The sequence below is a fragment of the Balaenoptera ricei genome, chromosome 18, assembly GCF_028023285.1.
Source record: "Balaenoptera ricei isolate mBalRic1 chromosome 18, mBalRic1.hap2, whole genome shotgun sequence".
Taxonomy (NCBI): Eukaryota; Metazoa; Chordata; class Mammalia; order Artiodactyla; family Balaenopteridae; genus Balaenoptera; species Balaenoptera ricei.
The window spans coordinates 804288-826536 of NC_082656.1; the positions used below are offsets into that span (position 1 = coordinate 804288).

Genomic DNA, 22249 nt, shown 5'->3' on the forward strand with positions numbered 1-22249 from the left:
GAGTGTCCCAATAATATTTTAATACATTACAAAAGCTATGTGTTTACTGATGTATCTATGTGCGATACTGAGGTACAATCCTAAAGGCATGTGTATCCTATTTATTCTGTTACGTGTTCAAGTACTGGTAACAGGTGAAAGGCGATTTATGGTTTAAATTCTCTACATGTGTGAGACTGCGTAACATGGCTGTGATAAATACGTATAATTATTTTGAAGTCTCAAATGTGTAGTGTAAAAGTTATCTTGGTTAAGAAAATGAACACAGAACGTAAGCAACATTCAGGGAAATTATGTCAAAATTCTTTTTCTCACTGGCAAACAATGAAATTCTGTTACACGCCATTATTATAAGACAGCTTTAAGCCAGTTAGCGTTTGCTGGTCGACATGAACAGCATTGTCTAATTAGTTACAGTTGTAAAGTTTCTGTGAATTACTTTACACAACAGTCACGTGCACTGCCCTCATTAGATGCTTATCTCAACAAGAACCAAACTGCTGAAGCAGTGGAACCGGTGCCAGATTGATTAGCTGATGCTTACTTTGAATATACTGACCTTCGGAAAAAAAGTCCTTTTTCCTCTTTAATCTTTTAATGTCTGATTTGCAATACATTTCACACCACATTGATGGCCTGCCAGTGAAGTGAAGCACATGTCATAAATCATCATTTTGAATTCTTGGGTGATAAAAACCAAAGCTGTTCGCATCCCGGCTGTTTGTATACAACCATTTTTAAATGGCCCATCTGGGCGATATCTTGATAAAGCAAAAACTGGAGGACTCCCCTGGTCGCTGAAGTCCCTGTCACAAATACTCTGAACCGACAGGTCTGCACACTAGGACGGATTCTGTTCACCAGACCAGACAGCACAGCAAATGCCTGCGCCTCACCGCGACCACTGTCAGCACAGCCCCAAAGGGGCTCCGGCAGGGCGCAGATAAGGGATCTTTCCACTCTCTGCAAATTCTACTTAAACACACCACCACGCGCACACCCGGCAAGAAATGAGGTCCTGGCACTTAGAGCCAAAGTCTTCCCTTAAAAACTTTGAGAGAGTTTCTTAAAGGAACGCAGGCGAGCCAAGACCTTCGGGAACAGCAGCGCGCACCCCGCAGGGAGCGTGGCGAGGCCGGCAGCGGCCCAGCGTCCACAGGGTCCTTCAGACCCTGGACCTGAACTTCTAGGGCAGGTCCCGCTCCCCCTCAGGGGAAAATCCCAGAAAAAGGGGCCTGAAGCCGCCTCCAGCCGCCCACCCAGGAAGCCATCGCTCCGCCGAGCTCTCCAGGAGCAAAGGGGTGGCAGTGGCTCCGAAAGCCTCCAGGAAGTGCCCGAGCCCCGCTGTCCGTTCCCGCTGCTCCCAAACATCCCCCAGATTCCCGAGGGAATTCCCAGCAGCCCGGGCTTACCTGCCGCGCCGACCCGGTGCGTTCCTCCCGCGGGCAAGGCTCCGGCCGCTCTGCCGGACACCGCCGTCCCGTGCGCGCGGCTCGACGCGTGCGCCCCGCGCCACCCGGGCTCCCCGCCCCGGAGCCATCCCGGCGCCCCGCGCTGCGTCCCGCGCCCGGGCCCCGCGCCACGCCCCTCGCATCCGCCCCGCCTCGCCTCGCCTCGCCCGGCCCAGCCCCGTCCTGCGGCCGCCCCCCGCCCCGCCGTCCCCATGCCACGCCCCCCGTCCCCATGCCACGCCCCGCACCTGCACCCGCACGCCGTTCCCCACCCCACCGCCGCACCGCGCGTCCCACACCCCGCTCCACGGCCTTCCTCGCCCCCTAGTTCGCGTCCTGCGCCCCTTTCCACATTCCGAGCCCCGCCTTCCACAGCCCGCGTCCGCCTGGCTCCGCCCCGCACTCCACGCGCCGCGCCCGCACCTGCCCCGCGGCTGGGCCTCCCGCCTGCTCGCTGAGGGTGCTTGGCGGGCGGGCGCGGGACGTGGAGTGCGGGGCGCCGCGCGGGGCCGGGTTCCGCCCGGGGTGCGGGTTCCGCGGCCGCTGCGGCCACGCTGTGCGGGGGTCTCTAAATAGCGCGGCGAGCCTGGCTCAAGTCAGACACGCTGAATTCAGTCGAGGGCCCCGGGATTCCTGGGGAGGCGCCTCGCCCTGCGGGGGGCCAGGGGCCGGCCGCATCTACGCTGCTCTGCGCCCGCGTCCCCCGGGCGGCCCGGGAGGAGGTGTAGTAAATGTTGGGTGACTGGAGGGGCCGGCCGCGACCTCACCAGTCCCGAGTGAGCGGCGGCACAGGGGCAGGAAGGCGGCGAAATTCGAGGCCCTGGTTGTTTTCAAAGCCCCACGGAGCCTTTATTAGCGCTCGGATCTGTTTGATGAGCAACCTGCTTGCCCCGCAGAATTTGCCTGTTCAGTTGAGATCTGAACTTGAGGTTCTCCCACGGAGAAGGAAAGCTAAGCTGCCAGAGGCATGTCTACAACACCTTCACTTTGTAGAACTCGGACGTGTATGTGTGTAGTAGGTGGTGGTTATGTGGACTCAGGTTTTTAGGTTTTGTTTTTTAATTGGGAAATATTACTAGAGAAGGTCTTCAGATATTTTTCTCGATTTTTAATTCTCTCTGAGAAGTGCAAGAATAGTTTTTTTCTTGACCTCAGAAGAACTGAAAGTTCTTAATACTTAGTCTCTTAAAACAAACACTATTATTGGTATTCCAAGGATAAAAAGTGGAAATACAATATTGCAATAATTTAAAACTTTTCATTAAAATTGCAGATTTAAAATGATATTGTGTCACTCAAATGTTTGTACGCATGTTCATAGCAGCATTATTCACAATCGCCAAAAGGTGGAAACAACTCCATGAATAGCTAAAAAAATGTGCTTATATGTACAATGAAATATTATCCACCGGGAAAAAGGAAGGAAATTCTGATACAGGCTGCAACACATGACCCTCGAGGACATCATGTTAAGTGAAATAAGCCGGTCACGAATAGACGAATACCGTACAATTCCACTTATATGAAGTACCTAAAGTCGTCAGAAAGGGCGCTGGGCTCCGGGGCCGGGGGCGGAGAGGCGGTGTTTAGTGCGGGCGGGGTTTCCGTCTGAGAAAATGAAAAGGTTACGGAGGTGGTTGCAGAACAACGCGAATGTACTAAGACCGGAAGTGTACAATTAAAATGGTTAAAACGGTAAAATTTATAGAATGTATATTTTACTACAATAAAAATTTTCAGTGATGTTGTGTAAAGACTAGCAAGACTATAAAACAATCGTTTCTTTACGTGTCATATTGTACATACTCTGGGCAGACAACTAAGATGTTGATCATGTGGTTTAACTTTCAGTTGTAAAGACTGCTTCTCATTTGGTTTCAAGAGAGCTTGTGTTTAGGATAACTGCACGGGAAATATATATATGTACATACATGCATATATCACACACACACACACACACACGCACACACACACATACACGCGCGCGCGCCAAACTGCTTAGAGCCGAATTCGCAACTGATAGGTCCCATTTCCATATTCGACAACATTTCCAGCTCAGAAAAGTGTGCAGAGACGAGAGCCCGGAGCGCACTGCTGCTCTGTGAGCGGGGAGCCCCTGGCGCGTGGGTCCCGCAGAGGCACCACCAGCCCTTGTCCTTCCCGCCGGCCACGAAGATGTGCTCGCCTCGGCTGCCTCCTGGTGGTCAGGGCCGGAACTACCTTTCAGGGCCTGTATAGAATCTGGAAAAATCCGCACTTTGTATACAAAGGAAGTTCAACAAATATTTGTTGGATATAGATGTCCTTCTTGAAGGCGAGGCCCAGAGCAAACACAGTAATCCTGTCGTAATCGTGGAGAGCAGAACTTAATGGTGCTTTTCTTTAAGTAACTAGGTTTAAGGTGCTTAAAAAATTGTTACCTGATTTCTTTTTCCTTTTAGTTTAAAATTACTCGTTCATTACCTACTTATACTAATTGGCGATGCATGGTATTTTAGTTACTTGTGAGGTATATGTATCTTCTATGGTACTTTTGTAAATTAATTTTACTACTATTTATTAAACATCTGCTCATTCAAGGCTGTGGCTTGGTGCTAGGGGAAGTGAGATGGTCCCACTTCCTCCAGCCAAAGAATTTCTTGTGCTGAGTTCTGGGCCCAACTCTGCCCACTGGGGGAATTTGCAACCTGTTCTGAAATAGAAAGTATTAATTCACAAATAAACACTTTTTACATGGTGCTGAGGTCATTCAACGGGGAAAGGACAGTCTTTTCGAGAAATGGTGCCAGGAAAACGAGATATCCACATGCAAAAGAACGACATTATAACCTTACCAGACACCATATACAAAATTAACTCAAAATGCATCAAAGACCTAAAAGCAAGAGCTAAAACAATAACACTCTAAGAAGAAAACATAGGGCTAAAGCTTCACAACATTGGATTTGGCAATAATTTCTTAGCTATGACACCAAAGGGACAGGAACAAAAAGAAAAATACTGTAGACAAATTGGACTTGATGAAAATTAAACATTTTATGCATCAAAAGACACTAACCACAGAGTAAAAAAACAACCCACAGAGTGGGATAAAGTATTTGCAAATCATATATCTGATATGGAATTAATATCCAGAATATATAAGGAACTCCTAAAACTTGACATAAAAACGAACAAGCGACCCAATTCATAAATGGGCAAAGGACTTGAATAGACATTTCTCCAAAGATATATACAAATGGCCAATAATCACATGAAAAGATGCTCAACATCACCCATCCTTAGGGAAATGAAAATCAAAACTATTCAATACGTTGAGCTACCACCTCATACCCATTAGGATGGCTACTATCAAAAAACAGAACAAGTGCTGGTGAGGATGTGGAGAAATTGGAACCCTTGGGAATGCAAAATGGTGCAGCCACTATGGAAAACAGTATTGAAGTTCTTAAAAAAAAAAAAAAAAAAAGACTTACCATATGATCCAGTAATCCCACTTCTGGGAATACACCCAAAAGAATTGAAAGCGGGGTCTCAAAGAGATAGTTGTACATCCATGTTCACAGCAGCATTAGTCACCGTTGCCGTATCACGGAAGCAAGCCAAGTGTTCATGACAGATGAATGGATTGGCAAAATGTGGTTCATCCGTACAGTGGAATATTATTCAGCCTTAAAAAGGAAGGAGATTCTGACACAGGTTACACCAAGGATGAACTCTGAGAACATTACGCTAGGTGAAATAAGTCAGTCACAAAAAGACAAATACTGTGTGATTCCCGTTATATGAGGTTCCTAGATTAGTCAAATTATAGAGACAGAAAGTAGGCTGGGTGAGGGAGAGTGGGGAGTTAGTGTTTAATAGGGACAGAGCTTCAATTTTGCAAGTTGGAAAGAGTTCTGGAGATGGTTAGTGGTGATGACTGCACAATAATGTGAATATATTAAAACCATTAAAGTGTACATTTAGAAATGTTTACGGTGGTACATCTTATGTTTATTTTACCGTAATAAAAAAAGTGAAAAAAAACACCACTCACACTTTCTATAGGCCCCTAAAAGAAAGGTGAATGGAGGGGTTAACAGGGTGGTGCTGAATTCCATCTCCTCGAGTGGAAGAGGGTGATTTTTAAAGCAAGCAAAGCGCGGCTGATCAAAGTAGACCAGCAAGCGTGTCGGAGGCCTTGCCTGCCGGGTTAGCACAGGAGAGTACAGGCCTCCTGCCGGCATTGCATGCACTTCAGAAATAAAGACTTTGGGCTGAGAACGGTCTTCCTTCTGATAGCAATAATGTAGCCGTTCACAGCGGCTTGGTGTTTGGAAGTTTTCGAAGCGCTCCATCTTATCTGAGCTGCACAACAGAAGTGCGGGGGTGAGAGGGCAGGTCCTCTCCCGCTTTATGGAGGAGGAAGCAGAGACCTGGGCTGGGGGAGGCCTTTCCCACTGCTGGTAAATAGCTCGCCAGCCCAACACTTTGCACCATGAATTTAGTGCTTTCTGTGTAAAACCGTGAGACTTCTGAGGCCGACGAGGAGAAGAACTTTGTCATTTATGAATGAGAAACGTCTTGGTGACACCTGGGAGGGGTCAGATCTCCAGGCTGCGGTGCTGGGGTGGTGCCTTTGTGGTGCTGGCGCGTTTTCATCTCTTACTTTCTGCAGAAAGGCGCTTATCCTCTCCCATCTCCGGGGAGATGTTATGTTATTTTGCCTACGTGAAAATTGGGGAAACCAAGACAGAGAAAGGATAAGTGACTTTTCAAGAGGATGAAATTCTTTGGTGGAAAATGGCTTCTACGTCTCAGATTGAATGGTTACGGTGAGAGGAAACGGGAGATCAATCTGTGCAAATAAGGCAAAACCGCGGAATTTGCTTTAGAAGAGATTTATTTTTAAGGGTTGTTTTCGCATTGGGGGTATTTCATGCAGTTTGTTCAGCGTGTGCTGTACTTGGTGTGTTGAGCGTGTGTGTGCCGAGGTGGCCTGTTACAGGAGAGCGGGCGGGGGCCGCCGGCCTCAGCCTGGCCCCCAGTCCCGAGTTAGCGTGAAGGCCTCCCAGAGCTCTGATTGGAATGCAGTCTGTCCCCTCGCACCACTGGGCCACCTCGGGTGTCAGCTAAAGGCCTTTCCTCCCCCCTGGGCATTTAAGAGGCGGGTCTGTACACGTGGACACTGGGTAGGTATTGGTGGAGCACGGGCGTTCAGCTTCCACGGTCACTTCCGCGCCCAGTTCCAGGCACCAGCTGGCTATTCCTCCTTCCTCCCCGGGGACTTTGCTGCTTCTTCATTGGTTGTGGGAGATGAGGCCCTCACACCCTTTCCGAAAACCTGTCCTGGGACTGACCCAGAGAGCAGCGCCTGGCGGTCACCTGGGCCTCCCTCTTCACCCCACTCAGCCACCGGGATCTGCGGTCAGGGCTGCTTCCTCCAGGCAGGAGGATCCTGCTCTTTGTCTCGGCAGAAGGATCTCAGAATCCAAACACGCCCACTCTTGACTCTGTGATGGTGGGTTTTGAAAGTTCTTCCCTTTCACTGGGCCTTAAGGTCACTGTTCTCCACCATTTTAAAAGCAGAGATAGTGCTTCCACCGAGTGCCAGTGGTTGAAATTCTGGAGAAGTTTAAAGTAATCTACCAGTGACATGACGCTTCCTTGGGCAGAGGTTCAAACGGAATGACGCGTTTGCAGGTCACGAAAGGCTGAGGTCTGTCAAGTCCCGATGCGGCCCCTGGTTCGCTGTTTTGCTCTGGACGAGCCGCTTAGTTCTTTGCAGCACTTTGCTCCTCCGCGACGTGGGGTCACTCCCGTGGCAAGGGCGTCGTGGGGGTGAAAGTGTGGCAGCCGCCAGCCCTACCAAGGCCCACGTGCGGCTACCATGCCGGGCTCTTTCTCATATTGATCTTTAAATGGTCTGGATGCTCAAAAAGTTACTCGAGTGTCGGTTACGATAAGTTGTATAACCATGGGGGAAGTCCGTTAATCTCTCTGAACTTAATTTCTGTATCTGCGAACCTGGAATAATACCAACAAACTCAAAGTGTTGTGTATAGGACTTAAATGAACCCACAGATGTGAAGGTACCAGGAAAAGCTACAAAGCAGCTTACAAACATTGCATATTATTGTTGTTTATTTACTTACTTATTTTTATTTTTGGCTGCATTGGGTCTTCGTTGCTGCTCACGGGCTTTCTCTAGTTGTGGCGAGCAGGGGCTACTCTTGGGTGTGGTGCGCGGGCTTGTCATTACGGTGGCTTCTCTTGTTGCAGAGCACAGGCTCTAGGCACGCGGGCTCAGTAGTTGTGGTGCACGGGCTTAGTTGCTCCGCGGCATGTGGGATCTTCCTGGACCAGGGCTCGAACCCGTGTCCCCTGCATGACAGGCGGATTCTTAACCACTGCGCCACCAGGGAAGTCCCTATTGTTGTTGACGATAAATGTTTAAAGCCTCTGCCGTCTTCCTAGAGGGACCCATCTTCCCACCTGGGAGGCGGCACAGTTGAGGACGGCCAGCAGAATATCTGGTGTCCTTTATCCAACGGACTTTACACGCCCTATGCTTAGATCACACGTCAGTTTTATAAGGGCTCGGGGCCAAACTCAACACTGCTGATGAGCTCACGTTTCTGGAGGTGCAGCTTTCCTTCTGTGAAAACGGGCACCAGCGTTTTCATGGCTTTCGTTTTTCAGACAAAACATGCTTTGGAATCTTTAATGTGAAGAATCCTAATGGTCGTGGAAAAGCTCAGGTAGCCACTGTGCTACCATTCATTCTGTGGGACTGGTCTGTACCAGTGATGTCAGCACAAGAAACTCTGCGCCGTCTCCGCAAACGTGAGCGGAAAGAGGAGGCTTCGGAGCAGGAGGGAGGCCGGGCAGCCTAGGGAAGAAGGCTGGAAAGGAGGCCAGGGCCCCCCGCTCCCGGGAGAGCCGTCCACGCCCAGGCCTCGCTGAGAGGAGCCGCTTCCTTACACCCCGATAGACGGTCAGCTGCCACCGTCTGCGCAGCCTTCAGGAGGGATCTCGGGGCCTGTGTCCTTGGGAAGCCTGGCCTTCGTCCTGGCCCCAAAGTCCCTCTGCACCACCGCGGGGACACGCTGGCTCGGGGTCTTGCTACACAGAGAGCGTGTGTCCTTCTTCTCTCTGTCTGTCTCTCTCTCGGTAAGAACACTTAACGGGAGATCTACCCCCTTAACGAACTGCGAGGTGCACGACCCCGTGGGTTGACGTGGGCCTTGCACGAGGGCGTCTGGCCCTTCCCGTCCCTGCAGCCTTCCTTCTGCAGCGCCTGGAGCTCGGAGCCGTCTTTCTAGAGCAGCGTTCATGTGCCATCCCCATAAGACAAGCTCCACAGCCGGGCCGGCCCACCTTCTGCCTTCTGTCCCCTCGGGCACCGCTCGCCTTGTTCCTCCATCCGAAATGTCCCCTGGCTGTTCCCACTGTCGCGACGTGAACGATCCCCTGTCCTTCTGCAAGGGCACTGTGACTCCTCAGAGCCGTGTTGGGACTGCGCGGGTGAATCCAGAATTATTCTGTGTTCGTCCCTGGGGTCAAGTGAGTTTCCTCCTCAGCCCCTGGGCTTTCCTGCACCTGTAAAGTCAGTGCCGAACATTTGCCAGTTTTCGTCTGTTCCACTCCTTTCTGGCGGGACCACATCTCCGCCCTCTGCTCTGACTGTGGTCGCGAACCCCGGTCCGGCGGCGCACTTGGAGCTGGACGGTGACTGGGGAGTTGAGACAGAGAAGTTTAGGACTCACGGGTCCTGGAGGACGAACCGGGGCCGCGCGGGGAGGTCAAGGCAGGTGCAGAGAGAGGGAGAAGCAGGACCTGGGCACGTCCTTTATTAGGGTCCAGGGTGGGCCGCTCCGGGGTCCCGGGCTAAGGCGGGGTTGGTCAGTTCAAACAACAGACCGGGGTTTTGTTCAGCTCCTTGGGGTCTCATCTCAGGGCGCACGCAGGGAGGTGGGGGACGTGGGAGAGGTAGGGGGTCAGGGAAGGAGCTCCTAGGGGTTCGGTCCCTGCGGCTCGCGTCAAGGGCCTGTGCACACGAGGGGCCAGTGTCCCCCCACCCCGGCCCCGGCCGCCTGGCCGCACAGGACGGCCCCGGGGCAGCGAACATGCAGCCGCTCAGCTTAGCTCTCCACCATCTCCCAGGCGGTAAACAAAAGGACCCTCCGGTTCCTGACAAAGCAGAAGGAGCCCCAAAGAAATCACTATTTAAGAAAGGCCAACAACCACAGAAGTGTCCTTTCCTGTTTCTCGTAAAGACGGTGACTCTGTTTGCTGCTGCCGGAGCTTTGCATACGTTTTCAGAAACACAAAGGGAGTCATGATGCTTGAGAACGAAAAGCCCACAAGAACTCTTTTTGTGACTTAACATGTGCTGGCGGCTGGGAGCACACTCTCCCCCCATGTGTTTCTGGATTTAGGGGATGTGAGTACCATGAAAGCTGCTGCTTCCGTCTGGGGTGGAAGTGAAACCAAGGCACGTTACCGCAGTGGACGTGAATTCACACCAGCTTCGGGAGAGGAGCTGACCGGGGACTTGGCGGCAGCTCGGGGACTTAGAGGGACGTGAGCGCTTACGATCTGGCCACGGGAATTTCCTCTGTTTTCATCACCATTCCTGAACATCATTTCTATTCGTAATAGCCTCCCTGGCACGGGCGACAGAGCACAGCAAGTACTTCCGAGGTGAGGAGAGGTCACTCCTGCATCTGAACTTGGGGCTTCTTCCCTGGACGACTTGACCGGACTTGAGAAGGAGTGTTCCCCACGGGTCAGGAAGGACCGGGTTCCGTGCTCAGACTTGTCTCATTTGCCTCGTGTTTATGGCTAATCTGGGGAGTCATGTGGGGCGTTACAGCACTAGTAAACTAGCCTGGAGACGTTCGCAGTGTGTGATGTGTGTCTGGGCTCAGAACACTTCTTAGTGCTTGTGGTCACCCTCAGAGTCCTTCATGAAGACCATCCACTGCCTCTTGTGTTGAGAAAAGACAGCTTAAAAAATTATGGTAAAATATACATCACATAAAATTTACCATATTACCATTTTTATGCATACACATTAAAGTACATTCACATGATTGTGCCACCATCACCACTATCAGCTCCAGAGCTTTTCATCTTTCCAAACTGAAACTCTGTCCCCATTAAACTATTATGCCCCTCTCCCCACTCCCCCCAGCCCCCGGCAGCCACCTTTCTACTTCTGTCTCTGTGAGTTTGACTGCTTTAGGGACCTCATATAAGTGGAATCATGCAGTATCTGTCCTTTTGTGACTGGCTTATTTCACTCAGCATAATGTCCTCAAGTTTCATCCATGCTGTAGTCTGTGTCAGAATTTCCTTTTTTTTAGGCTGAATAATATTTCATTGAATATATGAACCACATTTTTTTTATCTGTTCATCTGTCGATGGACGCCTGTAATGCTTCCAGTTTTTGGCAAATGTGAGTAATGCTGCTGTGAACGTGGGCAAACAAATATCTGTTTACATTGAGATCTTTTCCTTTTGGAAAAGTAGAGGCAAATGGGAAAAATTCATGATTTCTTGAGTTCTTGTGACTCACAATGGCCCTTAACCGTTTCTTCAAGTTTTGTAAAGTAGATACCACATTTAATAAAGAGCCTGAAAATTCTGAGTGGAATATATTAGGTGATTTCCCCCCCAGACAATGTAAGGGAATTAAGACCAAATAACACTGAATATTTAAAGAGTTGCTGAGTTAATATTAGACGATGGTTTAAAAATATTTTAAATACAAGACTTCCCTGCCCCACAGATGAGTGTTGAGTAAGAAATAATCTCACCGTGGCATTCATGGCCCTGGATGGTAAAATTTCAAAATACAAGCAATGGAATAGTTAGAGAAACCAGAGGAAAAACCTGAATCAGGACCTTGTAAATATAACCATGAGATCATAGAAGTTTGTTAATACTGCTCATATACCATTTATGAGAGGAAATGGTGCATGTTGACATGTGAATTTTTGTTTTTCATTTTTAAAAAATTATTTATTTATTTATTTATTTATTTATGGCTGTGTTGGGTCTTCGTTTCTGTGTGAGGGCTTTCTCTAGTTGCGGCAAGCGGGGGCCACTCTTCATCGCGGTGCGCGGGCCTCTCACTATCGCGGCTTCTCTAGTTGCGGAGCACAGGCTCCAAACGCGCAGGCTCAGTAGTTGTGGCTCACGGGCCTAGTTGCTCCGCGGCATGTGGGATCTTCCCAGACCAGGGCTCGAACCCGTGTCCCCTGCATTGGCAGGCAGATTCTCAACCACTGAGCCACCAGGGAAGCCCCTTTTGTTTTTCATTTTTTACAGTTACCCTAAAGAAACAACGGCTGTATACTTACAAACTGGAAATACAAACTCCACAGCAATGGAAGCAATGAGGTTTCTACGAGGGTAGATGTGGCAGGTTCTTAAGAATACCGCCTCCGCCTGGCGCCCCTGCCGTCGCGAGGGAAGCGGGGGTGTATTGGGGTGGCGCCGTGCCCTGCAGTTACCTTGAGGCAAGCGAAAGCATCGCTTAGGGGACCTGTCCCCACTGGGCTCCCCAGAAACCAGCCGGCCAGTTGTAACAGCAAGTGGCAGAAATCGGTCTTGATAAGTTATGCAGCTTCTCAAAGAAATGCAAGAACACCAGGCTGAACTCCAGTCTCCTTTCCTGGCAAAAGGCTGCCATCTTTCATGATTTAGTTTGTGTTCCTTTAGGCCCCAAAGGAACGATTTCCGGCCCTGACCTCTTCCTGCGGTGCTTGGTGTGCCGGTCACACCCAGGTAGTCGACGCTCTGTTTTGCGAAGGGACCGCCTGGGACACATCTGCCCTGAACACCGTGACCTCTTCTGGAATCATTTTTGCGTTCGCCAGGGGCCCGCCGGTGCTCTGCACGCGAGGACCTCAGCGAGCGTGTCTAGAGTGGATAATGGAGGGGCAAACACACTCGGATGTGTGTGTGTTTCACCCAGTTGTCATAATATCCTTACTAGTAAGAAGAAAATGTGCAAACCAGACCCAGCTCAGTACATTTATCCTGAAAACTCCAGTCCTGCTGGTAAATGGACTGCGGCAAAGCTCGAAGGAAGTGTCTGGAAGCGTTCCACAGTCAACCTTTTCATCGGCTGAAGTAACTAAAGGCTCATTAAACTGACAGGTGACATACAGTTGGAAGGCATTGCTAATAAACTGAATACGGGGCCCAGGAAGGTCTAATGGACCGGAGAGATGCGCCAGGACCAGCAGAATGAAATCCACCCAGGAGTAGGCCAAGTTCTGAATTTAGGCTGGAAAATCCATGCGACACGTGCTACAAAGGAAAATCTAGCTTGAAAGGAGGTGTGGGCGGGAGTGGGGGAGGAAGGGGCGAGGAAGCGGGTTCCTCTTTGTGAAAAGCTGGAAACGGTGTCATTGCTCACTAAAGAGGCCGTGGTTACACGACTAAGGCTAGGCATGCCGCAGAACATTGCACGTCTGTTAAAAAGAACAAGTCAGAGCTGTACATACAGACCTGCAGAGAGTTCCAAGGCGCATTACCAAACGAGACACTATCACAGAGAAAATGATGTAAGAAGTGCAGGCCAACCAACAATGTGGTTGTGGGTGTGTGTGTGTGTGTTTGCCTGTACGCACCTGCAACGCGGGACTTCTGGGCGGCTCTGCATCGAGACGTTAGTACCCACGCTCTGAGCAGGGCTGGAGGGGAGCCTTTCACCTTGACTTTATCTATTTCTGTATTTAATCCCAAAGCAAACGTATTTATATATTAATTCTACAATTACACACCGTACGTCGGGGGCCTTCTTGACTGAAAATGAGGAAAGGCGATGAGGCTGATAAAAGGCAATCTCGAGATCAGACCCCTTTAGCGATAAGGCCACGTCCCAGGTGGTCGCCGGGCCCGCCTCCCTGCGGAGAGCACGGGGGTCCAGAGGTGCCCCTCCTGCTGGACACCGGCCGGGGCCGGTGTCCACGGCAGAGGCGAGAGTGCGCCTGGTCCTGTTTCTTCTCTGCCTGGACCCGGTGGGTCCGGACCCAGGAGCAGCTTAATAGTGAGTGAGCGAATGAATGGCGAACGAGGACCCGTGTCGCTGGAAAATGAAGTTGGGGTTGAACTTGGACGTGTTCTCGGCTATGGAAGGTTCTTGAGTGGCAGGCAGACTCCTCCTGGTCCAGCAGAGGGCAGAGAAGACGGGGAAGCGGGTGTCCTGCGGCAGATGTCACGCCAGCCCAGAGGCCCCTCCTTGGGCCCCTCACCGCCCCGCCTTTGTCTCTCACCTGCGGCTCTTCCCTCACCCGACCTGCGGGTGTCCTGGCGGCCAGGCCGCACTGCCTGGGCCCCGGCACCTCCTACTTCCCATTGATTTTATTTTTCTCCACTGCACTCGTCTTCGGGGATTTGTTTGTGTTTTGTTTGTTCGCAGCCCTGCTGCCCAACAGTTCCTGGCGCTCGGCTGGCACTCGGTAAATACTGGCTGAGTAAATAAATACTTAGCGACGGGCAGGAACGGAACCGGTGTCTCCGGAGGCGGGATCCCTTAGCCCTGCCGGCGCTGGGGAAGGGCCGCCAGCTTCAGGAATTAAGCCCTGGGGGTTCCGGAATCCCGCCCACATCCCCTGCGCCCCTGCCCTGAGCTGCTCCCACCGTCCCGAGGCCTCGGCTACAACTCTGGAGCGTTTCCGGGCGGCTTCGATGACGTCCTGTGTGTAAAGCACTTGGTAATGTGCGCGGACAGTGTGTGGTGACCCTAAGGGGATGAATCAAAGCTTGCTTTCTTACGCGTCATCTTTCTCCAGGTGCAAACGGGGCCGCCCTTTTGTCCCAGCCACACTCAGCCTATCCTCCCCTCCTCAGGGGTGTCTCACTCCCCCGCCCCCGCCGAACTGGCCTCATTTCAGGCTTTGAGGAAACGGGCATTTCCCCCAGGCTTCCCGTGTGTCGAGCTTTGCGAGGGTCCTTCCTGTCTAGAACCCCACCCATCCACTGTGCAGCCTGGGATCCGTCCCGTGGAAAAGAGCACGATGGTATTTCGCTTCGCGCTTTCCTGCGCGGAGAGTTTTACGTAAATTACCTTATTTTTGTTTTTGAATTTTATTTATTTTTTATACAGCAGGTTCTTATTAGTTATCTATTTTATACCTATTCGTGTATATATGTCAATCCCAATCTCCCAATTCATCCCACCACCACTTTCCCCCCTTGGTGTCCATACGTTTGTTCTCTACATCTGTGCCTCTCTTTCTGCCCTGCAAACTGGTTCATCTGTACCATTTTTCTAGGTTCCATATATACGCGTTAAGATATGATATTTGTTTTTCTCTTTCTGACTTCCTTCGCAATTGGATTGCCATTAACCTCGGGGAGTATTCGGCAGGCCCTTTAAGATGAGGAAACAGGTCTGGAGAAGCAAGTGAGCCCCTGTGTACCCACGGTGACCCCTCAGCGCACTGCCTGCGCCCCGGCCCAGCCCCAAGGTCAGTGACCCCGTGATTGGCAGCTCAGCCTCGGCCACCCCAGCTCCGCCCTCCTGATTCAACCCGGATCCACCTGCCAAGAGCCTCACACGTACGGAAGAGTTGAGACCAGGACTGCTAGGGTCCTAAAAGCCTCGAACAAGGAGGAATTAGCAGCTGGCCTGTTCCCACTGCCTCTTAAGGTCCCGGAGGTCATGCTGGCATCTGGCCAGCGCTGAGGCCCTCCCGAGGCCGGCCTGTGAGGCCACAGGCTTGTTGTGGCCAACCTGACACACAGAACTTTGGTGGAATCATTAAAAATAAAACAGGGACTTCCCTGGCATTCCAGTGGTTAGGACTCGGCACTTCCACTGCAGGCGCCCGGGTTCTATCCCTGGTCAGGGAACTAAGATCCCGCAAGCCACACGGCGCGACCCAAAGCAAAACCAAACAAAACAGAGCTTTTTCGTACCTACTACAAGTTGTAAGTGGATGGTTTGAGATATAGACTCAGGACGATCATTTCCAGAGTTCAAGCTCTAATTTTCAGGCATGTGGCCAAGCCTGTCTCTTTTTTTTTTTTTTTTTTTTAATTTATTTATTTTATTTTTATTTATTTTTGGCTGCGTTGGGTCTTTATTGCTGCAGGCGGGCTTTCTCTAGTTGCAGAGAGCGGGGGCTCAGTAGTTGTGGCGCACGGGCTTAGTTGCTCCGCGGCATGTGGGACCTTCCCGGACCAGGGCTCAAACCTGTGTCCCCTGCACTGGCAGGCAGATTCTTAACCGCTGCGCCACCAGGGAAGCCCCAAGCCTGTCTCTTAAGTTCTTAAAAGTGGTCAGTAGTCATCTGTAGTTATTTCAACCCAGTCTTTTAATACCCGAGAGTAATAATCTTCATAGCTTGTAAGTGAGCACATCTATTTAAAAAGTCACGTGCTCCCGTGACAGGCTGTGTGTAGGGCACCCTGGAAGGTGGCCGGGGACCATTTCTTATCCGTTCTCTATCACCTGGAGGAAAGTTGACTGCTTTTTGTCCTTTTAAATCCATCTAAGGACTTCCCTGGCGGTCCAGTGGTTAGGACTCCGTGCTCTCACTGCCAAGGGCAGGGGTTCGATTCCTAGTTGGGGAAGTAAGATCCCACACGCTGCACGGCGCAGCCAAAAAAAAAAAAAAACTCATCTAAAAGGCGTATGGCTCCTCATAAAAACACTCGTAATTACTGATGTGTAAAATGCTTTCAGGTCCCTGGATGAAGGTTCAGACCACGGGCCTGTTGCTGGCTGTCTTGGGAGGGTGCCGGGGCCATCAGGCCACACACAGGGATGGGAAAGGGCTCCCGGAACAGAAAACAGTTTCTAAGACCAGTTGTGGTTATATACAAACGTGCATTTGTATGAAATCCTGTAGAAAACCCCATAGAAAAGACACCTGACAGAATTTTTCTCATGCCTCAGCCAACCTTGACCGTGAATAATATTTTAAAGTGTTTTAATAATTCTTCTAGGAGCCAGACTGGTCATGTGACCCCAACTCAGCATCCTCCAAGCAGCAAAGCAATCCATATCCCACACTGTGCGTGTTCCTCAGAAACCCTGTAGCGGTGAGCGTGGGGCGGGGTAGGAATCATCCTTCTTTCTCCCTTCCCCGTCAGTCTTTCTGGTGACAGGCTTTTCTGTAACTGGGGTGGAAGAATCCCAGAATCGCGGACAGACACCGTGGTAATTTACCCATTTAGTGTTATGAAATATAAAATATTAACACACTCTTACAAAACTGGCTATAGGTGAAATTAAAAGTGCTATTGTATTAAAAACTGTAATAGATTTTAAATAACTATTATGCGAATTAATTATATTTTAATATTTAAATGACTTCTGAGATATGACAAAATTATTTTAGTTACAAGTATGTAATTAAAGCTATTATTTATTATTACAAAATGTTTTTATAATGCTATTCTTGGCAACAGGAAAATCTTTACTCTCATCGAAGTATGCTGAGTACCATTTTTTGGAAACCATGTCAAGCATCATGATAATATTAGGATTCGATTTGTCTTATAGAACTGCTAAATAGTTATCTAAACCCTAGTTTCTATTTTTAAAAAGAGTCTATTAATTCTGTTGTCACTTAAAAAACCTGGATGCTGAAAAGGGAAGCAAACAAACCTTTGAAGTAGATGAAACTCATTTTTAATTGTCAGAATTTAGGGTCTAGTTTTTCCATCTGTTCTTTAGAAACAGTAACTACCCCCCCCCCCAATTTTGCCATTTTGTTCTGCACCATTAAATTGTACTGTGGCAATAAAATACTCCCAAGCAATCTCTTTAAGTCAGTATTCTTCCCGTGGACCATGGGAGTGGAAAAGGCAACGTCGTAGGGGAACTGAGGGTGTCTTGAGGCAACCCACCGTTGGTAGTAGCTGGTGGTACATCCAATCTGTATTTCTCATACAAAATGACATCTAAGCTTTTGAAATGAGGCCGTTTGCTATGAAAAGCCATCACTAAGGACTTCTAGTTTGTTTCACTTGAGAGAAGCTGAAATACTTCCATGTAGCACACACCACAATTCATACAACGGACAGCCTCTTGGTGGCACTGCAAACCATTCGTACCTGAAAGGCCATATTTAAATTCACGGACAGCATCTAATTACACACCGTTTACACATCATGATCTGAGCCTTCGAAATTAGAAGACCCTTCCCTTTACATATCATGATCTGAGCCTTCGAAATTAGAGGAACGTACAATGAATGGTTCCTTGTAGATCAAAAGAACATATCTCATTTAAAATTTTCACTTAAAAAAGTATAACAGAGTTTGAAGCATTAGGTAACCTCGTCCACTGTTAAAGACTAAAACGTCAAAGCAAATAAAAAACCCAGTATTCTCATGTTTACCTTTAATTCAAGGGAAATGGCAAAGGTAGCCCTAAGGGGATCAAGCAGACCTCAGCGTCGTCTTCAGGCCCTGGCGTTTCTCTCCTTTCCTCAAAGAAAGGAAGACAAACGCCGTATCCTTTGTCTGAAATAGGGAAGTACTGTTGGTTCGGGCCTCACCGGGCCAATTTCAGAGAGCAGCAGAGGCTCGGACACTCGCAGGAGGGCAGCCTCTGGGGGCAGCTGGGGTCGCACGTGAGACCTACAGGGGGTCAAAGGCGGCCTTGAAGACGAGACGCTGGACCTGGGAGACGCGGGTGACTGTGCCCCACAGCTGAGCACAGACTGCCCCATCCTCTCACGCCCTCTTTTATCTAAAGCTGGCTACCGTGTTACACTGGTTTTTTGGACTTTCTGGAACAATATCTAATCAGCAAGTAACACAATTCAGTGACATTGAGCAGGATGCAAATTCCAGACACGGCGATCATGAAAACCGTGAAGACGGTCTTCTCCGTGGGCCTGGACACGAAGCAGTCCACCGTGTTAGGGCAAGGCCACGCGTTGCATTTCACCAGACGCTGCATGGAGAAGCCGTCGTACATGACGTAGAAGACGTACGTGAAGGAGGCCTCGAAGATGATTCGGAAGAAGATGCTGCCGGTGTAGGTCCACCACAGCGACCCTTCGATTCGGACCTTCTGGCTTTTGATCTCTTCGATGTCCTTAAATTCACTCTTTATCTCTCCCTTCATGAATTTCCTCTTCTTCTCGTGTCTGTAGTGGGCCACGTGCATGGCCACCAGCAGGGCCGGCGTGGACACGAAGATGAGCTGCAGCGCCCAGAGCCGGATGTGGGACACGGGGAAGTAGTGGTCGTAGCACACGTTCTTGCACCCGGGCTGCAGGGTGTTGCACACGAAGTCGGCCTGCTCATCTCCCCACACCTCCTTCGCGGCCACCACGAGGATCATGACGCGGAAGATGAAGATGACGGTGAGCCAGATCTTCCCGATGCTGGTGGAGTGCTTGTTCACGCCCCCCAAGATCGTCTGCAACGTGCCCCAGTCCATCTTCTCGTCCGGGCAGTTTGCGCTGGAAAAGACAAAGTGACACCACATGGAGGGGACCAGGCAGGACCGGCTCGTGGGGGGCTTGCTGGGTCCGGGCAAGTGAGCGCCCAGAGATCCCTTCCCGAACAAATGCCAGTTCTCACACTACCTCACCCAACAAGAGGAAAACAAACCAACCCCTTCTGGCCTAGGGTTACCCGTGTAGTGCGCAGAACACCTGGAACGCGTTCTCTAGTAAAGAGGGGTATGTTCAGCTGAGTAGTGCACCCGGTCCGTAGCACACAATCAACACGTGGGGTGGGGCACCCCGGCAAACATGCGCGCCGACGCAGGGCCCTGCTGGAGGCGCTGACCGAACCCCTGAGCGGGTCCCCCCAACCCTCCGACGGCATTCAGCGCTCCCAAGGGCTTGTTCTGGACGGAACCCTGGCCTCGTGCCAGCCGGGGACGACCTCGCCTTCAAGGCCGAGAGGCCAAGTCTCCCGGCAGCACCTCTTTCCTTCACTTATTTCAATTCATTTTCATGGACGTGGGATGCAGCAGTGAAATGATTGTCCCCAGTGGTAAAATCCACGTTTCATGTTTCCCAAAGGGCTTCACTTCCTTTCTCTATATGAAAGGGGGCAGGTTAGAGATGGTCCTTCCATGGAGAAGAGTCCCTGTGTGCGTGGGTTTTTGTGACCGTTCTGTGTACAGATTGGGGTCCTTGCTGTCCTGTTGGGACTGACCGATCGGTTAGTACTCAGGTTTGAAAAGTGTTGCGACGGTGCATTTTTATCATGGGCTATGGTTTTAACTTAGAAGTGTTTCTAAAGGGGTGGGTGCCTCGTAAAAAAAAAAAGTGACACAGTTTAACTCGGTGATTCCCCAGGGACTGGCCCTACCAGGCATTCCTCCCGGTACTGAAGGTCAGTACCGACGCTGCTGGGTGATGTGCTGCCTATTGAAGGGACCTGGGACGCCTGTGCGCTCACCTTCCACCAGCCAGTGGCCTCTTCATCCCAGGGTATGAACGGTCTTCATGTACTTAGAGTCACACCTGTCTGTCTCAATCAAGCCTCTTTTAAACAAGACCCCACCCTCCACAATCTGATGAGTAATCTGCGTCCACCCCTTCCAAACTGGTTCTCAGTCCTCCTGCTTCTCTTACTTAAAAGCTTAGTGCTCTCCTTACTCTGAGCAAGTCGGGTCCTGTTTCCCGATGGGCTTCCCGAGCAGGCTGGGGAGAGTCTGATCGCCCTGCTTGCCTCTGGGGCGCTGCTGGGGGCACCGAGGTCTGGCTGAAACCATCCAAGGCCACCTCGTTCAGAGGACACAGCAGAGACACGAGAAGGGTCAGGGCAGGAGAGCTACGAGCGTTGAGACATCCTCGTGAAATGCTCAGCCAGCTCAGCTCGAAAGAGAGAAACATCACTGGGAAAAGGTCTGCTCTGGGCTCAGCCCTGACCCTTAAATACAGACGGTCCAGGAGGCCTTAGGTTCTGCACCTGGTCCATCCTGCCCTAGCAGCGTGCTCAAAGCTCTTGTGAAATCAGACCCTCCAGTTCTTTGCTGGCACTTACTAAGTGGAAACAGGACACTCACAGAAACAGACCGTCTGGCGTGTATCAGTACATCTGGCTAAAAATCTGGGGTGAGGCCAGTGCCAAGTGCACGACCCACACCCCTCAAACCAGTCCAGTCAGCAGCAGCTGAGAAGAAGACAGTTCCAAGTAAACCCTATACTGTTGTTGTTTAAAGCTCCTGGTTGGGCTGCAGCTACCTGTTCTAAAGATCCTTTAGGAAGAGGAGCAAATTAAAGTTGGATTCCGATGGGCTAGGGTAATAGGGAGAGGCGGACCGACCCAGCGGGATGAAACTGCTCTCCACAGTGAGCGGCCGGGTGCTGGGGTGCTGGCCCCCGCCCTTCCTGGCCGGCCCACACCTGCGGGGGTGGGGTCGGGGGCAGGGGAGCTGGTTCTGTCCTGCCGGGAGGCTGCTGGGTGAAGCACTAGCTTCCAGAAGGGGCAAAAGGGATCCCTTACCCTTAGCTTCGCAGTCCTTACTTCTGCTGATGGTGGCCCTTTGGCCCACAGACCCCCCCACCCCCGTCCCCCCCGTGTCTGTAATTGTGACTGGCCGCACACTACTTCCGACCCCGACTCAAAGGGCAAATGGGGACACGGCTGTCGCCACCCATCTCGAGAGAGTCCCGGGGGACGGCCGCAGGGGCCAGCTCTCAGGAAGCTGGAGGACGGGTTAGGCTTCTTCCCTGTCCAGTAGGGGACGTCCAGGGCCGACGCAGCCGGCCCTAAAGCACGGCTCCCCGGTTTGTGACCAGCGCCCCGAAAGCCGCCCCCCACCCCGCCTGCCCCCCGACCGCACCGCCCCCTGGAAACGCCGCTCTCGAATTTGCAGGAGAAAAACAGGCAACCCCAGCGCGGACTCGATCCGGCTGTGCGGGGCGGCAAAGCGGCGCCAGGAGGCAAAGGTCAGTTTCCTCCAGGTTAAGCTTCCGCTTAACCCACGGGATGGACTTCCCTGTCTGAGCGAACCCTTCGGCCACGTCGAGGCTCCTGGTGGAGAGGCTCCTGGTGGCGGCAGGCGAAGCGCGCCGGCGTCTGTGCCAGGCTCTCCCCGGAGGAACCAGGCCGACCGCCAGGCGGATCGGCGGCCGCGCACCTGTCCGGCCCTCCTTCCCCGCGCGGCCCCGGCTCCGGGCCAGTCCGCGCGCTGCGCACCGCGGGGCCGGCCGGGTCCAACCCCAGACTCGGCCCGAGGAGCTCCCGGCCAGGAGCTCGCGATCGCCACCCGTCCTGCGCCCCAGCGCCGCTGTCGCCACTGCCCGGGACCCGGCGGCGCGGGGCCTCGGTGCGCGCCGGATCCAGCCCGGGGGACCCGGGTCCCTCCCCGAGGGTCCCACAGCTCCAGGCCTCCGGGGGTCTCTCCCCGCCGGGTCCGCAGCCCCCAGCCGTCCCGAGGAGCCGAGAGTGGGCGCCGGCCTTACCTACTGGAGCGGGGCGCACGGGCGGGGCGGACTTCCCGGGGTCTCGCGGAGCGCGCGGCGGGGCCGGAGCGGCGGCGGCGGCGAGGGGTCGCGGGGGGCGGCGGAGGCGCCGCTATCGGTTCGGAGTCGGGAGAGCGCGGCGCACTGGGCGCTCGGGCCTTGGACACCTGTGCGCTCGTCGGCGCCTTTTAACTGCGCCCGGCACCCCGCCTCTTCCACGGAGCTGTTGAGAAAGTCCGGGAGGGGGCGGCTCCTCGGCGTCCGGCCGCCCCCAGCGCCGCGGGCGGGGCGCACCAGCCCCGGGTCCTCAGCGCTTCCCCGTGTCCCCGAGTCCCCCGAGCACCCCGGATCCCCGCGCCCCCAGCCCCCCGGCCGCCCGGGTCCGAGCGGGGCGACGCTGAGCC

The 22249-nt window shown here is 52.1% G+C and overlaps 1 protein-coding gene across 1 annotated transcript; it reads right to left on the reverse strand.

Annotated features, from left to right (window-relative positions):
• Positions 1-17780: 17780 nt before the first annotated feature.
• GJB2 (gap junction protein beta 2) lies at positions 17781-21910 on the reverse strand. The gene is made up of 2 exons (XM_059902701.1): positions 21846-21910; positions 17781-18881 (listed from the first exon to the last, which is right to left on the reverse strand). Exon 2 carries the CDS (start codon positions 18857-18859, stop codon positions 18179-18181), a length of 681 nt encoding a protein of 226 aa, XP_059758684.1. The 5' UTR covers positions 18860-18881; positions 21846-21910; the 3' UTR covers positions 17781-18178.
• Between the last annotated feature and the right edge of the window lie 339 nt (positions 21911-22249).